Here is a 15,016-nt window from a genome sequence, read left to right on the forward strand (position 1 = left end):
AGGGAAACGAGGGGGTGGTGGTGCATGCATGTGCATGTGCATGTGTATTTGCATGGCAAAAGTTCTGTACCTGGGGCTGCATCATCACGGAATGAGACCAGGAGAATGTTGAGAACTTGTCATTAGCACGAAGGGGAAGATATAAAATTGGCATGTTGAAGCCATACACAAGCGAAACCCAGCCCGGGAAACAGGGACTGCCTCTCTCAAGTCCACAAATGGAACCTCGGATGTCTGTTCCCCAGTTGTTCCTGTTCCTCCTCCGTCAGACCCTCCAGCCTGTGATCTCTCTTGCCTGCTGCCCTGGCGCGGTTCTCCCATGCGCAGTAGAGGATGCCGAAGATGGACAGACAGACGACGGCAATCTGCCCGCCGAGGTTGATGGTGTGGCCGGTGTGGTACTTGGGGGCGTCACTTGGGACGTAGGTCCAGCTAAGGCAAGGTATGTCAAGTTAGGTCCATGACCTAGAAGAAGGGGAAGTGTAGAGGAAACTCACGTAGCAACGATACCGCCAATAGTCCCTAGCGTCACGACGTAACCGCTGGTTACCGCACGAACAGCTGGTCCAGCCGAATCTGCTTGTCATTAGCTTCCATCCATCACCATAGCATCAATCATAGGCACTAAAGGACGACTTACTATTGATAGCCCAACTCAAGAACCCCGGGCCACCAGGAAACGCGCCAACCGTAACAAAGAACACAGCCATATACCTTATATTCGGCTGACTGACCCACCTCAAAATCGCGAACCCGATCAACGCCAGCACCGAAAACGCCGCCAGCCAGATGCCCCTCTGTCTGCTCTTATCCGACCCATACGCCACCGCCACCGCGACCAGACAAGCGCACACATACGGCGGCACGCTGTACAACTGGGCCTTGGTATTCTGCCAACCCAGATCCTTCAAGATAGTCGGCAAGAACACCGACAAGCCCTGAACCGTGATATTAATCAGAAAGAACCCGATCGCACAAGTGTAGTTATGCACGTTCATCACCGCCAGCTTGACATGTCGCCACTGGACCTTCTCGGCCGGATCAGCGCGGTGTTCTCTCACCAACCTCTCGGCCGCGATCCTCTTCTCTCTTTCGTCCAAGAACCACGCCGTCTTCGGGTCGGTAGGCATCCAAATCGGCGCCGCCAGGCCAATCAGGATGGTGATGATCCCCTCGAAAAAGAAAATGTTCTTCCACGTGTGGATCGTGTGACCCGCCACCCCCCACTCGGGAATCTTGGCCAGGCCCGTGGCCAGCAGTCCACCGAACGCGCCGGCGATGGAGGACGCGGAGACGTAGATCCCGATTCGGAACAGCAGCTCCTCTGGCTTGTAGAAGGTGCTGAGGAAAAACGCCATGCCGGGCATCGCGCCGCCTTCAAAAACGCCCAAGATCGCTCTGGCGGCCATTAACCCGCCGAAATTCGTGACGAAGGCCGTGCAGAGACTGACTAGTCCGAATCCGCAGACTAGCAAGGGCAGGTAAAACCGGGGGCCGATCGCTTTGAGGAGGACATTGCTCGGCACTTCGAAGAGCAGGTAGATGATGTAGAAGATGGACAGGGCCCAGTTGAATTGCGTGCCTTCAAGATGCAGGTCGGTGGCGAGACCTTGGATGCGCGCGTTGCCGATGTTGACGCGGTCGAGGAAGCAGAGCATGTACAGCACCGTCACGATGGGGACGCAGTGCCAGTCGATCTTGCGCCGGATGGCGGTCTCTTCGGCGTCGGTCCAGGAGAGCTCGGGGAGGGAGGTGTTGGAGGAGGCGGCGTCTTTGGGGGCTTGCTCGTGGTGGAGGGCTGGGATGTGTTAGTGAGGTTGAACGATGATGTATGTAGTGTGAAGAGGTGAGTAGGGGTTAGCGATTGGTGGTATGAAGGGTTGACGTACCAACTTCCTTCTCTGGGTCCCCCATTTTGATGTCGTTATGTGATGAGGTCGATCTGAACTTTGATAGTCGAACGTTGACGGCTCAAGGTGATGTCGATCTTCGAGGGTATATAAGACAAGACAAAGACGCCCGGAGCAGGGACAAGGGACAGGTGGATAGCTGACGGCGGGTCTACCCCTTATGAAGAACAATCGGAGAGAACCCAAAGAAGACAACGGATATCTGCTCCGGTTCACGGGATGACTCCCGTTGCCAACCCGCTAGACGAAAAGCTTTTTGCAACTGCAACGGTAACCCGCATCAACTAGTGACAAGATTGGGAATATGTCAAAATATCCTGATCGTCTTCAGTTGATAAGAGGCAAAGGAGAGTCAGTATTAGAGCGTGCTTTTAGCTTATATATCGACACCAGCTTCCTTCTCTTGGGTTCCTTTCTGTCACACCTTGTTGTCAACTTATCTGTCAGTTGCCGTCTAGCGGCTTTCATGCCAGATTACCTGGCGGCCGCGACATTGGGAACACGCGGCACGCAGCGTGTGTAGCTTTGCATTGTCACACTCTTTTCTGCCGTCCGTCTCTTCACACATCACAGGCTAGCTGGATTCACTTACAGTTTCTTCGTCTCCTCCCCGCCTCCATGTCCGCTTGAGAATAACCAGTAACACCCTCCATTTCTTGTTCGTCCGTCCAATCGCACGAATGAAGCATTTTTGGAGCATTTTCGGCAAATGCATTTGGGTGACCGTTCCCCGCAGCGGAAAGGAGCTAGCAGTCAATGCCAAGGCGGGTTGGTGGTGGATGCATCGACGGAATGGCTGGCCGGACCACGAAGCCATCTCGAGGAGTTGGAGAGTGCGGGGGCCTTGGGGTCTCTGGTAGCAGTCGTTAAGAAGGATCAACGCCTTCGTCTGCAGCTCTTCTCCGTTCTGGAAGCAGACGGGTGTTCATGCCTAGCGAGGTCTCGGCGGCCATGTATGACGCCTTGGATACCCTTTTTAGTTTCGGCAGTGAGTTGATTCGTTGAGTTGATGACTTCAATGCTCTCTTGAATCCTTTTTCCCTTTTTCCTCGTGTCTTTCTGTTGGTGCCCATTATCACCTGTAATTGAGAGGCTGGAGCTGGCCTACTGGCGGAGCGGATAGGTTCCGTATTTTGGTATCCGTGGGCTGATTCCTTTGTCTCATTTGCAAAGGCTGGATCGCAATCGACAGCTCGAACGTGGTGGGGACATATGTAGACGGCGTCCTTCTCCTGGGGATGGTTGGGACTTTATCCCATTGGTGGCTGTAGCTATGGGTCTAGACCTTGGTCCAAACTCAGTTTTGACTTCATTGAACACATGCTGCTCATAACCAACTGTCACTTTTCTGCCGATGCTGTGTTCCGGGCAGTGGGTAATTTTGATGTCAAGACTCCAGACATCGAGTCGAGTCCGAAGATAACTCGCATCTGAGATCGGCCAAGGTGATGACTCATGTCATGGAAATGCTGGCAAAGCTTGCGAAGCTGATTCAGGTCGCAGACTCCGTTGGAAAAGTTTAGCGTCTTCGCTTCATGCCAGTTTGGCAGTTCCCAACGGGCCAACATCCTGAAAAAACTAAAGCAGCATGCTATACCAGATCAATCGCATGTGCTCTTCAGGCTGTAAACCTCGCAGGAGACGGACACTCTTGGGATTGGGCCACAGAGTCCTGAGTCGTAGCGCTATGTTGAAGAGTTTTAAAGCTCGCCGTGTTGTCCAGCGCTGCTCTGACCTTTGTATCGTGCTTTGCTGCTTTGCTCTGATCTCGGTGTTGTTCACCCATCTCAAGACCAGCAGATCTCTTGGTGAAGGAATGATCGTAACTGCGTCGGCCGCCAGCATACATGGCAGCCAGAATGAGATCCTTGGGTATTGGAGATTCGGCCCTCAATTTTAGTGCCGGAATGTTGTGTGAGTGATGAGTGACATCGTCTTGTTGGTGAAGACGCTATCATGATGACCCTAACCCTGACATGTCCCTTGGGGGAAGTGAGTGGCTAGTGAAGTCTGTGGCTGGTGGTTTTCCGTGGCTGAACAAACTGCCTGTGAAGAGTCATGTGACTCTGGGACAAGCGTCAAGATGATGCCGCACAACCGTGCAAGCGAGGCTGGCGCGCGCCTTCAAATTGAAGTGGGTGCATAAAAAGCGGTGTCAAGGTCATGATCATTGTCAAGTGATGAGGTTGATTTGTTGATGTGGAGTTGGCTGCCTGGAGTCTTGCGCTGTGGCAAGCAGTGTTGGACGCGAACCGGGACGTATCGCTGCAGGCCAAGTGGCTCGACCCACCAACATTTGAGCGTTCCATCTCTAACAGAGAAAGCAGAGATCAACAAGGAAACCTGATAGTAACCGCACACTCCTTTCATAGGTGAGCCGACAAGTGGATCCAAAATGAGCCAATCACACCCCAATTTCAAACGAGCAGCGCATATAACATGGCTGGGCTTCCCCTGGGGCAAAATGAGTTGGGTTCTCCAGGTCTCCCCGTCTCGCCTCTCTTCAGTTCCCACTCAATTTGCTTCCGTCATCAATCCCACCCACCTTTTTCCATCTCTTCCATCGACCTTTCATCCCGGCCCTCCTCCTCCTCCTCCTCTTTCCCATGGCGGACTCGGTGACCCACACTTCACCTCCCTCTTCTTCTTCTCCTTCTTTTCATTCTCTTTTTGGCACTTCTCCTCCCTCGCACCACTCCGACGGCGACGCGAACGATCGCGACGACGATGAACCGAGCCCAACACAACCAATCTCCTTCCCAGGGTCAGTGCTTGATAGTACCGGTGCCGTGAGTCCACGTTTGCGTGGATGCATAGCCAGTCCGTTTCTCCTCGTCGACACACTGAAAGTGAGCGTCCCACGATTCGAGAGTCATACCAAGTTCACCGACTCCTACCCATCAGGTACGCCTGGTGGAAGGACGGGGGTGCTTGATGGGCCATCGGATCGTGGGAACCTCGCAGACAGCTGTGTCGGCTAGCCAGAGCGGCGGGACTATCATCACCGACACCAGGTCTTTCTATCTCTCTTTTATTACCCACCCACCCCTCTCGCCTCGCCTTCCCTCACCTTCCATCACTTCCCTTCCCTCCCCTCTCCCCGTCACCCCCCTTTCCACTCCTGGTGCTGTGTGTACTTGGGCACACAGCCGTCGCGTTTCTTACTGGCAATAGCTGGAAGGATGCGTCCCACGAGTCGAGAACCGTAAAAACTTGCCAACTCCTACCCACAGGCTAGCCACCTGTTGGAAGGACTGGGGTTCTCGATAGGCCGTGGATGCAGATGCTGCTGGCCGCCCAGTAGCACTCTTCCACCTCCGATTGTTGGGAACCCTCCGACAGTTCAATGTCACGCAAGAGCGGCAGGATGATCACCACAAAGGCCCCAGCCCCGAGTTCATGTGTCTGGCAGGATGCATGGCCGGAGCGTTTCTCCCTGGCGATGCACTGGAGTTCCGTGCCGCACGAGTCGAGAAGCACTGGATCCAATCATCAGGACAACGCCTGGTGAAAGGACTGGGTCTTTCTTGATAGGCCGCGGGCAGAGACGATACTGGCCGTCGCGTTCTCTGCTGTCTTGCCTCCGTTCGTGCGGAACCGTTCGACAGCTACATTGTCACTCGAGAGCGACGGGACTTTCCCTTTCAAACCCAGATCTGGTGCTGTGTGTCCGGCAGGGCACTTGGCCGTTCCGTCTCAACCGCGCGATGCTTCTGAAAGTATGTGTAACCCGGGTCGAGAAGCCTTGGATCCAACCATCAGGTCAATTCCTGCTGAATGGACTGGGGCTTCTTCGATAGGCCGTGGATGCAGATGCTGCTGGCCGTAGCTCTCTTCCACCTCCGTCTGGGGGAACTGATGGACAGTTGCGTCGTGACGGATGAGCGGCGGGTCTGCCCCTTCAAAACAACAGATTTGGTGCCGTGTGTCCGGTAGGGCACTTGGCCGTTCCGTCTCAACCGCGCGATGCTTCTGAAAGTATGTGTAACCCGGGTCGAGAAGCCATAAAAACTTGCCAACTCCTACCCAGCAGGGCTAGTCACTTGCTGGAAGGACTGGGGCTTCTTCGATAGGCCGTGGATGCAGATGCTGCTGGCCGTAGGCCCGTAGCACTCTTCCACCTCCGTCTGGGGGAACTGATGGACAGTTGCGTCGTCACGGGTGAGCGGCGGGTCTGCCCCTTCCCCTTTGTCATGTTCATCGTGCGCCTAGCATAGCACCAACACAGCACCAACACTACACCAACACTACACCAGCACTACACCAACACCAAGACTATGATGTTTAACCGCGCTTGCGGCTAACAGTCCAAGGGAGGGGGGTGGTTTCAACGGCGGGGACAACCTTCGTGACGAACTAATCAACAAATGCTTCAACCGCGATGACGACAACATGTCGGCCGTATTCGACTCGAGCGACGATGAAAGGCACTGCAAGATCGACCTGTTGAATCGGGGAGGTGTGGTTTCATGGGAGGACGCAGAACATGTCATCCAACACACATCCAACTTGTCAATGGACTTTCACGTCGATACTTCGGAACAACGAGCTCTTTTCGTTCTTCATACTCCTGTGTATCTGAAGGCCAGCATGCCCAACTATCTGGTTTTCCGTCTTCTCATGTATCCCGAGAATATTCGGTCCATCGAATTTGATCCGAAAACCCGTCCACCTATACCTGGCATGGAAAACGCGCCCAATAAGTTCATGCGTTTACGCTTCCTCATGACGCAACCACCCAGCTTGGCGGTCCCCAAAGATCGCCCTTTGGAACCAAAGCCACGATCTCGAGACCTGTTGGACACTCTGAAGACCCTTGCTACAGTCCAGGAACTCAACATCTACCTGGACAAGCTCTGCTTTGTACCGGAGGTTCGGTTCCAATTAGCTTTGCTTCCGGCTGTCTTCCCATCCACCAATCTTGGCGATCGACCAAAAACGGATCCCGATCGGTCGAATCTCCAAGTCTTGCACAAGGGTCTGGGCGCCGTGATTCTTGAGATGGGTGCAACTGTTGCTGGACCCGGCGCAACTTTGGCAAATACCGCGGCAAAGCAAGTCGTGCATGAAACGATAGAAGAAGTGGCGCCGGCATACATCAAGGATGGCTCTCTCCAGAGTCCGGCGCAAGTGATAACCCCTTCCGGTACGTTCTCTACGCTCACTTACATCATCATTCTCCCTTGGCCACTAACACGTTGCCTCTCAGACCGCAAACGTCGGCGAACAAGTGAATCCCTATCTCCCTCAACCACCGACAAGCGCATCCTCACTGCCTTCGCCGATCTGAAAAGTCGCTTCGAACACCTTGAAAAGAGACTGGCCGGCTCTTTTCGATGCGATCACACTCCATGCCGATACGATACGGAGGAAATGGAGCACATCATCGGTCATGTGAACGATAAAATCGACACTGACATGGAAAATGTGCAATGGGAGTTGGAGGACAATTTGTTTGGCGAGACGCAGCAGCTTGTGGTAGAGAAGACGGAGGAGCAGCAGTCGCAGTTGTGGGCCGATATGCGAGAGGGCTTGATGGACGAAATGCGACGGGAGATTAAGGAGGAACTGAAGGCGGAGCTGAGACAGGAGCTGGCGGCAGAGGTTAAGATGGAACTGTTCAAGGACATGGCGCAGGCGATGATGAGGGCGGCGTGCGGTGACGGTGGAAAGTCTGGGACGGGCATGTCACAAAGCACGCAGAGCACGGATTCGACACAATGAGGCAAGCCATCGGCTGGTCCGATATCCTCATTTCACGATCTCACGAATGAACATGATTTCTTCCCCCCTCCCCAATATCATCTTGACTGCCCAACACTGACTGACGTCCCTCATGTGCATGCATGCATGTTTTGATCAGAATGGTCAACAGTCTGTCTTGACATTCGCCCCAACGGGTAGACTAACCGTGGCCGTAGAGACTTTGACCGAGAATGACCAACCTGTCTTGCCCATTCACCCCAATCAGTAATCTACTTATCCTTCCTCCACAAATCCCTCCAAAACTCCCTAAACCCATACTGCGGCTCCTTCCTCTCATAAACTCTCTGCCCCTTTCCATCCCCCGTAAACCGACTCATTATCCCATCCGGTTTCTTGAACGCCATACTATCAGCAATATTCCCTCCCGCCGGCCTCGTCGCCCTCTCCTTTATCGTTTGCGCCACAAGCGGTGCCACGTCCGCGAAACAATTATTCAGTTCCCGCTCCAAGTTGAAGTACGGCTTCTTGGCTAGCTCGGGCGCCATCAAGTTGTAGGAACGCGTGATGGTGTTCAGGTTGGTGATGGAGAGTTCGAGGAAGGAGCGCTCGGCTTCGACCCAGGAGGGGTCGCGGAAGGGTTTTGTGAAGGAGATGTCGGGTTCTTGCTGGGTTTTTGGTAGTTCGTCAGCCGTTGTTGTTGTTGGTGGTTGAGCATCAGAGGTAGCAGATGGAGAGACGCCCGGCGTCTGCTGTCGTATTTTGACCATCACTGGGTCCTCTGTCGAGTTTGTAGGTACGGATATCTGTTCGACGTTTCGCCTTCGGGGGTTATGGATTTCTTCGGCGCGGGCGTACTCGTTCGCTCGACGGATTTGTTCCTCTAGGGTGCCGCCCCGACTGGATATCGTCCGGGCGGCGTGGCGTAACCAGTCGTTGCGTAGTCGCTTGCGGAAGGACTCGGCGGTTTTGATGAGCTCTTGTTGTTTTTCGATCCAGGGAGGGACGATTTCTTGGCGTTTGATCATCTTGTTCATTATGTATTCGGTCTGTGTGTTTTTTTTTCACATCTTCTCATCAGTCTCGGCACCCTGACGTTGACAATAGCGAAAGAGTAGAAGAACTCACAGTATCAATAAAAGGATTATCAGCCCTCGTATCCCTCTCCACCCCCTTCCCCCTCGGTATATTCTTAAACTGTCCCCTCGCAATCGCATTCTCAATCCGTTCATTCGCCAACGCCGCCAGTCCGGTAATCGTATTCGGCATCGCCCTCGCAATCGGCGTAAACCGTTCCCTAAACTCCCTCCTCAGCTCCTCCCTCTCCTCCTCCGTCAGTCCCACCGTATCTGCCTTCGGCAACTCCATATCCACATACGCCTGCGCCTTCTCCCTCGCGCTCGCCATCCTCCTCCCCGCACTCATCTGCGGCGCTCTCTTGATCCTCATATCCACCACAGGCGTGGGAATCTTCGCCTTCCCCCTCGCTCCCACGCCCAGCTGTTTATGCTTATCATTCAACATCCTCAACACCGCGTCCTCCGTTGACTCCGTGCCCGTCCAGTGCTGCGAGGAAGCGATCGATCGCGTCCCCTGCCCCGCCGATTCCGGGATGCGGCTGTGGCCTGAAGAGGTAAGCCCGGCTTCGGAGAGAGCGGAGGCGTGCTCGGAGGCGAATTTGGCAGAGGCCACTTTGGCCAGGAGCCGGTTGCGTAGGTCTTCGTCGAAGCCGGCTTCTTCGATGGCGCGGAGGCCGGCGCGGCCGCCGGTTAGGAGGGCGTCTTCGGTTGCTTGGGCTAGGCGGCGGGTCATGGGGCCTTGTTCTTTCTCCGATTCGGGTTCGGGGTCGGGCGCGGGTGAGGGAGAGGGGTCATTTTCGGGGGGAGAGGGTTTGGTGGCATTTTGGGGTTCGGTGGGTTTGGGATCGGAGGGGGTTGGGTCGTGGTTGGTGTTGGTATCGGGTTCGGACTTGGAGGGCTTGGAAAAGGTATCGGCGGCGAGGCATACGCGGGAGGAGTGTGATAATGATCGTGCGGAGAGGGAGGAGATTGGGTTGCTGGTTGTGCGCACGGCGCGGAGGGAGCGGGCGCAGAGCATGGGGTTGAAGCTCATGGCGAGGGCCCAAGGGGGTTCAAGGGAACGAAGGTGCTCTACCAAAAGGAGGAAAAGGGAAAGAAAACAAACGGGAAGATGAAACCAAATTTTGGGTATCAAGAGGCAACATTCGCGGTTATCGGAGGCGATCTCAAGGGGAATTTCGGGCGGGTCGATGACGAACTGCACGATAAGGCACAGTAATCGCGACAGTGCATCGGCGGCAGTCTTGACAACCGCGGCACGCAGCACTTCAGCATTGGGAATGCCCTCGTTCCAGTTCTCCCATTATTTCACCTTAGTAAGGTTGGATTTCATATGATAAAGACCTTTGTTTTGGAATGTGTGCGGCTGGGCCAAACCCGAATGCATTTCGTCTACTCTTCTCATGTTTTGCAGCACTTCCCAAGGCTTTCCTGGCTGTTTGGATGTTGCTTATCAGGCCTTTGTTCCAAGCGGAACTTCAACAATAGGGACCTTGGCGCAGTTGGCTAGCGCGCAGGTCTCATACTACAGTATGATCTGGTTTAACATCAGAGTAATCCTGAGGTCGGGAGTTCGAGCCTCCCAGGTCCCAATTGTTTTGGCTTTTTTTTTGGGACTTTTTATCTCTCTGAATCAAGTTTTCGTAGCGGGTTGTCATGTTTTTCCTTCTTATTTTTGTCCTCATGTTCACGCCTTTTCTGTTCATCCACATGTCCTTGGATAGATGCGGACGCACAGTAATGTGGTTGACATCTTGAGGCTGACATCGTGAATGAAAGTGCAGGTGTTTCTTTGGGATTTTTGACCATGAACGGTTTATAGCGTGAAGTATATCCAGTTCCTACTTGGCTTTTACTCGAACATATTCATCTTGTACCTCCGAGTTCCAGAAACAATTGTCCCAACTTTGGGACCATTCATATGGAGCCATGAACAGTTGCAAACCCGCAAACAAGGTATGTTCCTCATAACAATCTCAAAAATCCTGACATCAATCATCCCTCAAACAAGGGTGAATTCTTGCGTCGGTGGATTCGTCCACATGAACTCGCCCTCCATCATACCATACATGTACGCTTCCCCTATGAGTTCATAGTGTCCCTGTCTTCCGTCCTCGACCGGACGCAGTAGGAATGGAACTTTGCCTCCGTATAAGATAACGACAACGTCCCCTTCTTCTACATATTCAGGACCGAGACCAATGAACCCCCGTGCTGTAGAAAATATTCTTCGCCCCCAGTGGTAATGACTTTGAAAACGACTGAAAATGACGTGAATAAAATCGGGTATTGGACGCGCATACTGTGCTCCCATCGACACCTCGAAGTCCCAAAGAAACTCGGCGAACCCGTAGTTACCTTCAAATATTATTTTTGGCTCGAGGTTCGCATCAGGTATACATACATGGTAGAGAGCTTCGAGGGTATTCATCTTGTTTGCATAAGACCGCATCGGATTGGAAATATGATGCTTGATGAACTCCATGGCGGACATCATGAACTCCTGTATTTCTCTCGCAGCTGCGCCGTCAAACATCTGATTGCTGAGCGTAGAATAAACGGTATCCACTGACACACCAGTTAGTATCAGATTGTTACCGTCAACGCGAGGATTTTGACTTGTTTGCATCAGACACGCTCCTGACTCCTCCGGACGGTGAAAATGGCGATAGAGAGGCCAAGCCGGCAGAACCATTGACCAGTCCGGTGCCCAACTGGGAAGACCTTCAATCAGTTTTGGTACCTGCGTAAACGAAAGGAGGCTAAGTTCTCCGTGAAGCCGCAGAATAGAAGAAGCTGTTTCCGTATAGATCTCCTTGACCCCTTTGGAGTAATCAGGCGTTAGTCCTAAGTCCGGTGCATCGCCGGCAAGGCCCAGTAATGCAAAGATTCTATCCTCAGGCTTAGTTGACTGAAAATGAGGAGTCGGATCCGAAGGTTGTGCCTCCATTGTGTCCACCAGCATATAGAACAAACATTGTCTCGCAATCGCCCTCCCGACAATACTAATTGCTCGCAAAGGCTTGACCGCATCTTTCATGCTCCATATGTGCAAGGGACATGTAGGAATAAGCTGTGCCTCACACAGTCCATCATGCCACCAAAAAGCTGCCTTCGTGATACGACAGAACAGGTCCGCGTAGCGAAGATCTAAGGAATTACACCCGAGATGTATTTTGACGGGTGAGTAACTTGATATCTCCTGCAAGATCCATATCCGTTGCCAGTACGGATGTCTGCACAACCCGATAAACTCATTAAGCAGTCGTACATGTCGAGGTCGGACAACTTTAGTCATAAATGTACGGTAAACATCCCTGATGGGTGAAGGCGATTGACTGAGCCAGGCATAGTTGCGTATGTCATGGCGAAATACTCGGTCGGGGTTATTGCTCTCATACCGTGAGGTGACTCTGGCCACCGACCTTCTTATCCACTTGAAGACCGGGATAGTTCGACGTGTTGCTCGACCGAGCCAGGCAAAAACTCGAGTGGCTCGTTTGTAAATGTCCCCCATCATTTGCACCTGACGGGATTTCTCAGAGTTGTCTTTCTGGTTGATGCAGAGGGCATCAACCCAAAATATGCGGACACCCAACCGACCGCGATCGTGCTCTATGTGCCTCAAAGCGGTAGCGAGATTCCTGGTCACCTGGACCACCTTGTTATTGAGTATAATGGGCAGAGTATCTTTCTCATCACCCCAAACGTAAGAGAGTCCCGTAAACGGCTCGGCGGTGTCAAGTTGTTGGACAACCGAAAAGCAAGACACCAGTTCACGGCCGGTCACGGATCTAAACTCGCGTGGCATGATGAAGAGGAGTCGGATTTCGCGTCTTTCATGTCTCAGGGGCCCGTATCCGTGCGGATCGATGCTTGCCAATGCCCTGGGAATCGTTTCATGATTAGATATGTATTTCAGAAGGATCGGGAGGGACGATAGGGCTGGAGGACTGATAATGAAACTGCGATGTAAAGGATAGTGTCCATCTACTCACCTATATTCTTCCTGAATATCTTTGAGGTAATCGCTGTACACACGATCCTCTATCATATCCATCTCGATGTCGCCACAACCACTGTCAGATACCTCAGAAGCAGAATCGGAAGTACGAGATTCGTCATCAGATTCAGTGTCGGACATGCAATGCCCATTACCAGACCAACTCGGCCCGTCACTATGCGCATCACCGCATTTCCTACTTCCCACCCCCTCAGACTCCTCATCAACATGGTCGCATGTGTCGTTGTGGGTATCGTCGGTCATGTCCTCGATTTGGTGGTCCGAAAGGCCATCATCGGAAACATCAGCGTCGTATCCATCGCTTCGGGTGCCACAGTTGGTCGCGTGCCGATATTGTTGCTGTATCTGACGGATCTTTTCCAGCTGGGCAGCTATGCGGGTACTGGTGAAGGCAAGATCCATAATGCTCGCCCGTCTCAATGATCTCTTAGATACCGCTTAATGGCCGTGATTTGAGTTGGGCCGATGACTGGTGTGATAGGGCGCGAAAAAAACAGACGACGAAGATTGAATAGTGCAGCAATCGATTTCAGAGGAGAATCCTTGGATTAATGTCGCTTGACGACGGTATTGCCGAAGAACCTAGTTTGATGACGAGGCTCTGAGCTGCGAGGGATGGAAATTAGTACTGGGCTGGGGAAGAGGTGTCACGCCAGGATATCGATCCTCTCCTTCAGGGGACTAGGCCGTGGCTCAAGCGGACACTCCCAGGTCGAAGTCCAAAGAATATCTCCGTGAACTGAGAGGGAGAAGGAACGCCTTGGGCTGGTACTGTAGAGGTACTTACGTATATGTATTCACAGGGGCAACTCTTCCAACATTGATCGCACTTTCCAATTCAGTCAATTCTATCCAGATGAATCAAGGTCAACGAGCGCCATCCTGATGGGTCGCCTGCTCCTGCTTCATTTTCTCCGAGGCCTTGGCTTAAGCACAGCCGCCGCTTCGTGATGCAAAACCCCTCATTGTGCTACGTCTCCATCAGGAACCAAATGAACTGAGTGGTCGTAAAAATAGGCTGGATATGGGCACTCAGATACGTTGTGGCTGATTCGCATGCTTTGACGACCACACGTTATTGTTTTGGAGGCCCTCGAGTTTTCAAGCCAGTTAACACGTCTTAAATCTGCTCGTGGAAATCGTTAGCTTCAATCGGAATTCAATCGTGGTACAAGGTGGAAAGGTAGGCGCAATAGGGACAGGGCTAGTGGAGGGAAATTGCACCTTCCTAGACCGCATTGAATCCGACATTTCCTAACCTCTGGCTCTCTTGAGTCTGGATCAGGCACAGGTATTTCTAGGCAGGGAAGGTTCGACTGCCATACCCCAATCTGCTTTCCTCGTCCAAAAGGCCAAAGAATGAGACGCCACTCGAACATTTTGGCCACGAGTCTCCTCCATGCCATAAGTATTCCGGGAGGTAAGTGAGTGTTAAGATATGGCAGCAATTTGTCCTCCTCATGAATTTGTGTTCCTCGCAACCCAGAATCCGAACCCGAAGAGACTGAATTCTGCTGACAGCGATATCGGATAGAACACTTGAACGCAAATAAGGAAAGTGTCTCTGCGGTGCACGACCCGGGCGTACCTGCCAGGTATTCGATTCCAACTGGCCAGGGGCAGTCATCCAGAATGGAAAGTGCTCTCCGGGAACTCCAATTGTCCGACCATCCAATATGGCAAGTATTCCCCTTCCAAACACCTGCCGTGCAACGGATCACTGGCCGTTCAAGTCACGCTGTTGATGTATTCTGTGCAACCGCCAACCGGTGTCCAGTGACGTCGAGAATGGCTCAGCGTCTGCTAATGCTCACCGACGGGGTGTTTTACATACTTGTACATACTCGGCAACGGCAGTTCCTAGCGAGACATCAACTTGAAACAGTGGAACAAGGACGTAGGGTTTGACGTGGAACACTCGCTTCTCGAAGTCGGAAGAAGGCCATCAAGTCAGAGCGCCGGACGGCGGGAGAGGCGAAGCTCGGGGTGTTAGACCGAAAAGATGACAGGATGGGTTCGGGGCTTACGGCTCGCGCCTCGGATATTGCGGTTCTTCCAATGCCGGAAATTGGAGGCTGCCGCTAAAACTCTCAAAAGGACTTTTGATCTTGAAGGGACCGCGCGAACAGTAATGACTCGGAAAGCCCGAAAGAAGTGGCAACATTGCTTCCTTGCTGGACTGCAATGCCCAGACTCCGGCCCACTCCAGCCCAGCCCGACCCGGCCCGGATGGAACTAGAATCCTTTCCACTTTCATCCGAACTCTCGGGATCCAACAGGATTCCAGATCTTCGGACTCC

General features: G+C 52.9%; 6 protein-coding genes and 1 non-coding gene across 7 annotated transcripts; 4 read left to right on the plus strand and 3 right to left on the minus strand.

The window, feature by feature from the left end:
- Positions 1 to 166: 166 nt before the first annotated feature.
- B0H65DRAFT_209841 (major facilitator superfamily domain-containing protein) lies at positions 167 to 2,178 on the minus strand. The gene is made up of 4 exons (XM_062821918.1): positions 1,890 to 2,178; positions 641 to 1,798; positions 498 to 576; positions 167 to 432 (listed from the first exon to the last, which is right to left on the minus strand). Exons 1-4 carry the CDS (start codon positions 1,912 to 1,914, stop codon positions 207 to 209), a joined length of 1,488 nt encoding a protein of 495 aa, XP_062682213.1. The 5' UTR covers positions 1,915 to 2,178; the 3' UTR covers positions 167 to 206.
- A 1,180-nt stretch (positions 2,179 to 3,358) lies between these two features.
- On the plus strand, positions 3,359 to 3,810 carry B0H65DRAFT_467094 (uncharacterized protein; the record flags this gene model as incomplete). The annotated part of the gene is made up of 2 exons (XM_062826893.1): positions 3,359 to 3,469; positions 3,499 to 3,810. The coding sequence occupies exon 2, from the start codon at positions 3,499 to 3,501 to the stop codon at positions 3,808 to 3,810; it is 312 nt and encodes a 103-aa protein (XP_062682214.1). The 5' UTR covers positions 3,359 to 3,469.
- A 558-nt stretch (positions 3,811 to 4,368) lies between these two features.
- On the plus strand, positions 4,369 to 5,204 carry B0H65DRAFT_209890 (uncharacterized protein). The gene is made up of 2 exons (XM_062821919.1): positions 4,369 to 4,759; positions 4,815 to 5,204. Exons 1-2 carry the CDS (start codon positions 4,517 to 4,519, stop codon positions 5,082 to 5,084), a joined length of 513 nt encoding a protein of 170 aa, XP_062682215.1. The 5' UTR covers positions 4,369 to 4,516; the 3' UTR covers positions 5,085 to 5,204.
- A 708-nt stretch (positions 5,205 to 5,912) lies between these two features.
- Positions 5,913 to 7,711, plus strand: B0H65DRAFT_467099 (uncharacterized protein). The gene is made up of 2 exons (XM_062826894.1): positions 5,913 to 7,056; positions 7,120 to 7,711. The coding sequence occupies exons 1-2, from the start codon at positions 6,303 to 6,305 to the stop codon at positions 7,632 to 7,634; spliced, it is 1,269 nt and encodes a 422-aa protein (XP_062682216.1). The 5' UTR covers positions 5,913 to 6,302; the 3' UTR covers positions 7,635 to 7,711.
- Position 7,712: 1 nt separating this feature from the next.
- On the minus strand, positions 7,713 to 10,180 carry B0H65DRAFT_494738 (uncharacterized protein). The gene is made up of 2 exons (XM_062827780.1): positions 8,742 to 10,180; positions 7,713 to 8,662 (listed from the first exon to the last, which is right to left on the minus strand). Exons 1-2 carry the CDS (start codon positions 9,723 to 9,725, stop codon positions 7,886 to 7,888), a joined length of 1,761 nt encoding a protein of 586 aa, XP_062682217.1. The 5' UTR covers positions 9,726 to 10,180; the 3' UTR covers positions 7,713 to 7,885.
- Positions 10,180 to 10,284, plus strand: B0H65DRAFT_t251. The gene has a single exon. It is a non-coding gene; the product is annotated as a tRNA-Met (tRNA).
- Positions 10,285 to 10,597: 313 nt separating this feature from the next.
- Positions 10,598 to 13,520, minus strand: B0H65DRAFT_210118 (heterokaryon incompatibility protein-domain-containing protein). The gene is made up of 3 exons (XM_062821921.1): positions 13,504 to 13,520; positions 12,691 to 13,317; positions 10,598 to 12,579 (listed from the first exon to the last, which is right to left on the minus strand). The coding sequence occupies exons 2-3, from the start codon at positions 13,116 to 13,118 to the stop codon at positions 10,695 to 10,697; spliced, it is 2,313 nt and encodes a 770-aa protein (XP_062682218.1). The 5' UTR covers positions 13,119 to 13,317; positions 13,504 to 13,520; the 3' UTR covers positions 10,598 to 10,694.
- Positions 13,521 to 15,016: the final 1,496 nt, after the last annotated feature.

The sequence above is a fragment of the Neurospora tetraspora genome (assembly GCF_033439725.1).
Source record: "Neurospora tetraspora strain CBS 560.94 chromosome Unknown B0H65scaffold_4, whole genome shotgun sequence".
Lineage (NCBI taxonomy): Eukaryota > Fungi > Ascomycota > Sordariomycetes > Sordariales > Sordariaceae > Neurospora > Neurospora tetraspora.

Bases quoted from the DNA above. Each gene is read 5' to 3' on its own strand.
- B0H65DRAFT_494738 (XM_062827780.1), bottom strand. From the start codon at position 9,725: ATGAGCTTCAACCCCATGCTCTGCGCCCGCTCCCTCCGCGCCGTGCGC. The intron at 8,663-8,741 runs GTGAGTTCTTCT...AAAAACACACAG, and splicing joins ATAATCCTTTTATTGATACT to ACCGAATACATAATGAACAA.
- B0H65DRAFT_209890 (XM_062821919.1), top strand. From the start codon at position 4,517: ATGGCGGACTCGGTGACCCACACTTCACCTCCCTCTTCTTCTTCTCCT. The intron at 4,760-4,814 runs GTGAGCGTCCCA...CCTACCCATCAG, and splicing joins TCCTCGTCGACACACTGAAA to GTACGCCTGGTGGAAGGACG.
- B0H65DRAFT_467099 (XM_062826894.1), top strand. From the start codon at position 6,303: ATGTCGGCCGTATTCGACTCGAGCGACGATGAAAGGCACTGCAAGATC. The intron at 7,057-7,119 runs GTACGTTCTCTA...GTTGCCTCTCAG, and splicing joins GCAAGTGATAACCCCTTCCG to ACCGCAAACGTCGGCGAACA.
- B0H65DRAFT_210118 (XM_062821921.1), bottom strand. From the start codon at position 13,118: ATGGATCTTGCCTTCACCAGTACCCGCATAGCTGCCCAGCTGGAAAAG. The intron at 12,580-12,690 runs GTGAGTAGATGG...AACGATTCCCAG, and splicing joins GATATTCAGGAAGAATATAG to GGCATTGGCAAGCATCGATC.
- B0H65DRAFT_209841 (XM_062821918.1), bottom strand. From the start codon at position 1,914: ATGGGGGACCCAGAGAAGGAAGTTG. The intron at 1,799-1,889 runs GTACGTCAACCC...AACACATCCCAG, and splicing joins GGACCCAGAGAAGGAAGTTG to CCCTCCACCACGAGCAAGCC. The intron at 433-497 runs GTGAGTTTCCTC...ACCTTGCCTTAG, and splicing joins ATTGGCGGTATCGTTGCTAC to CTGGACCTACGTCCCAAGTG.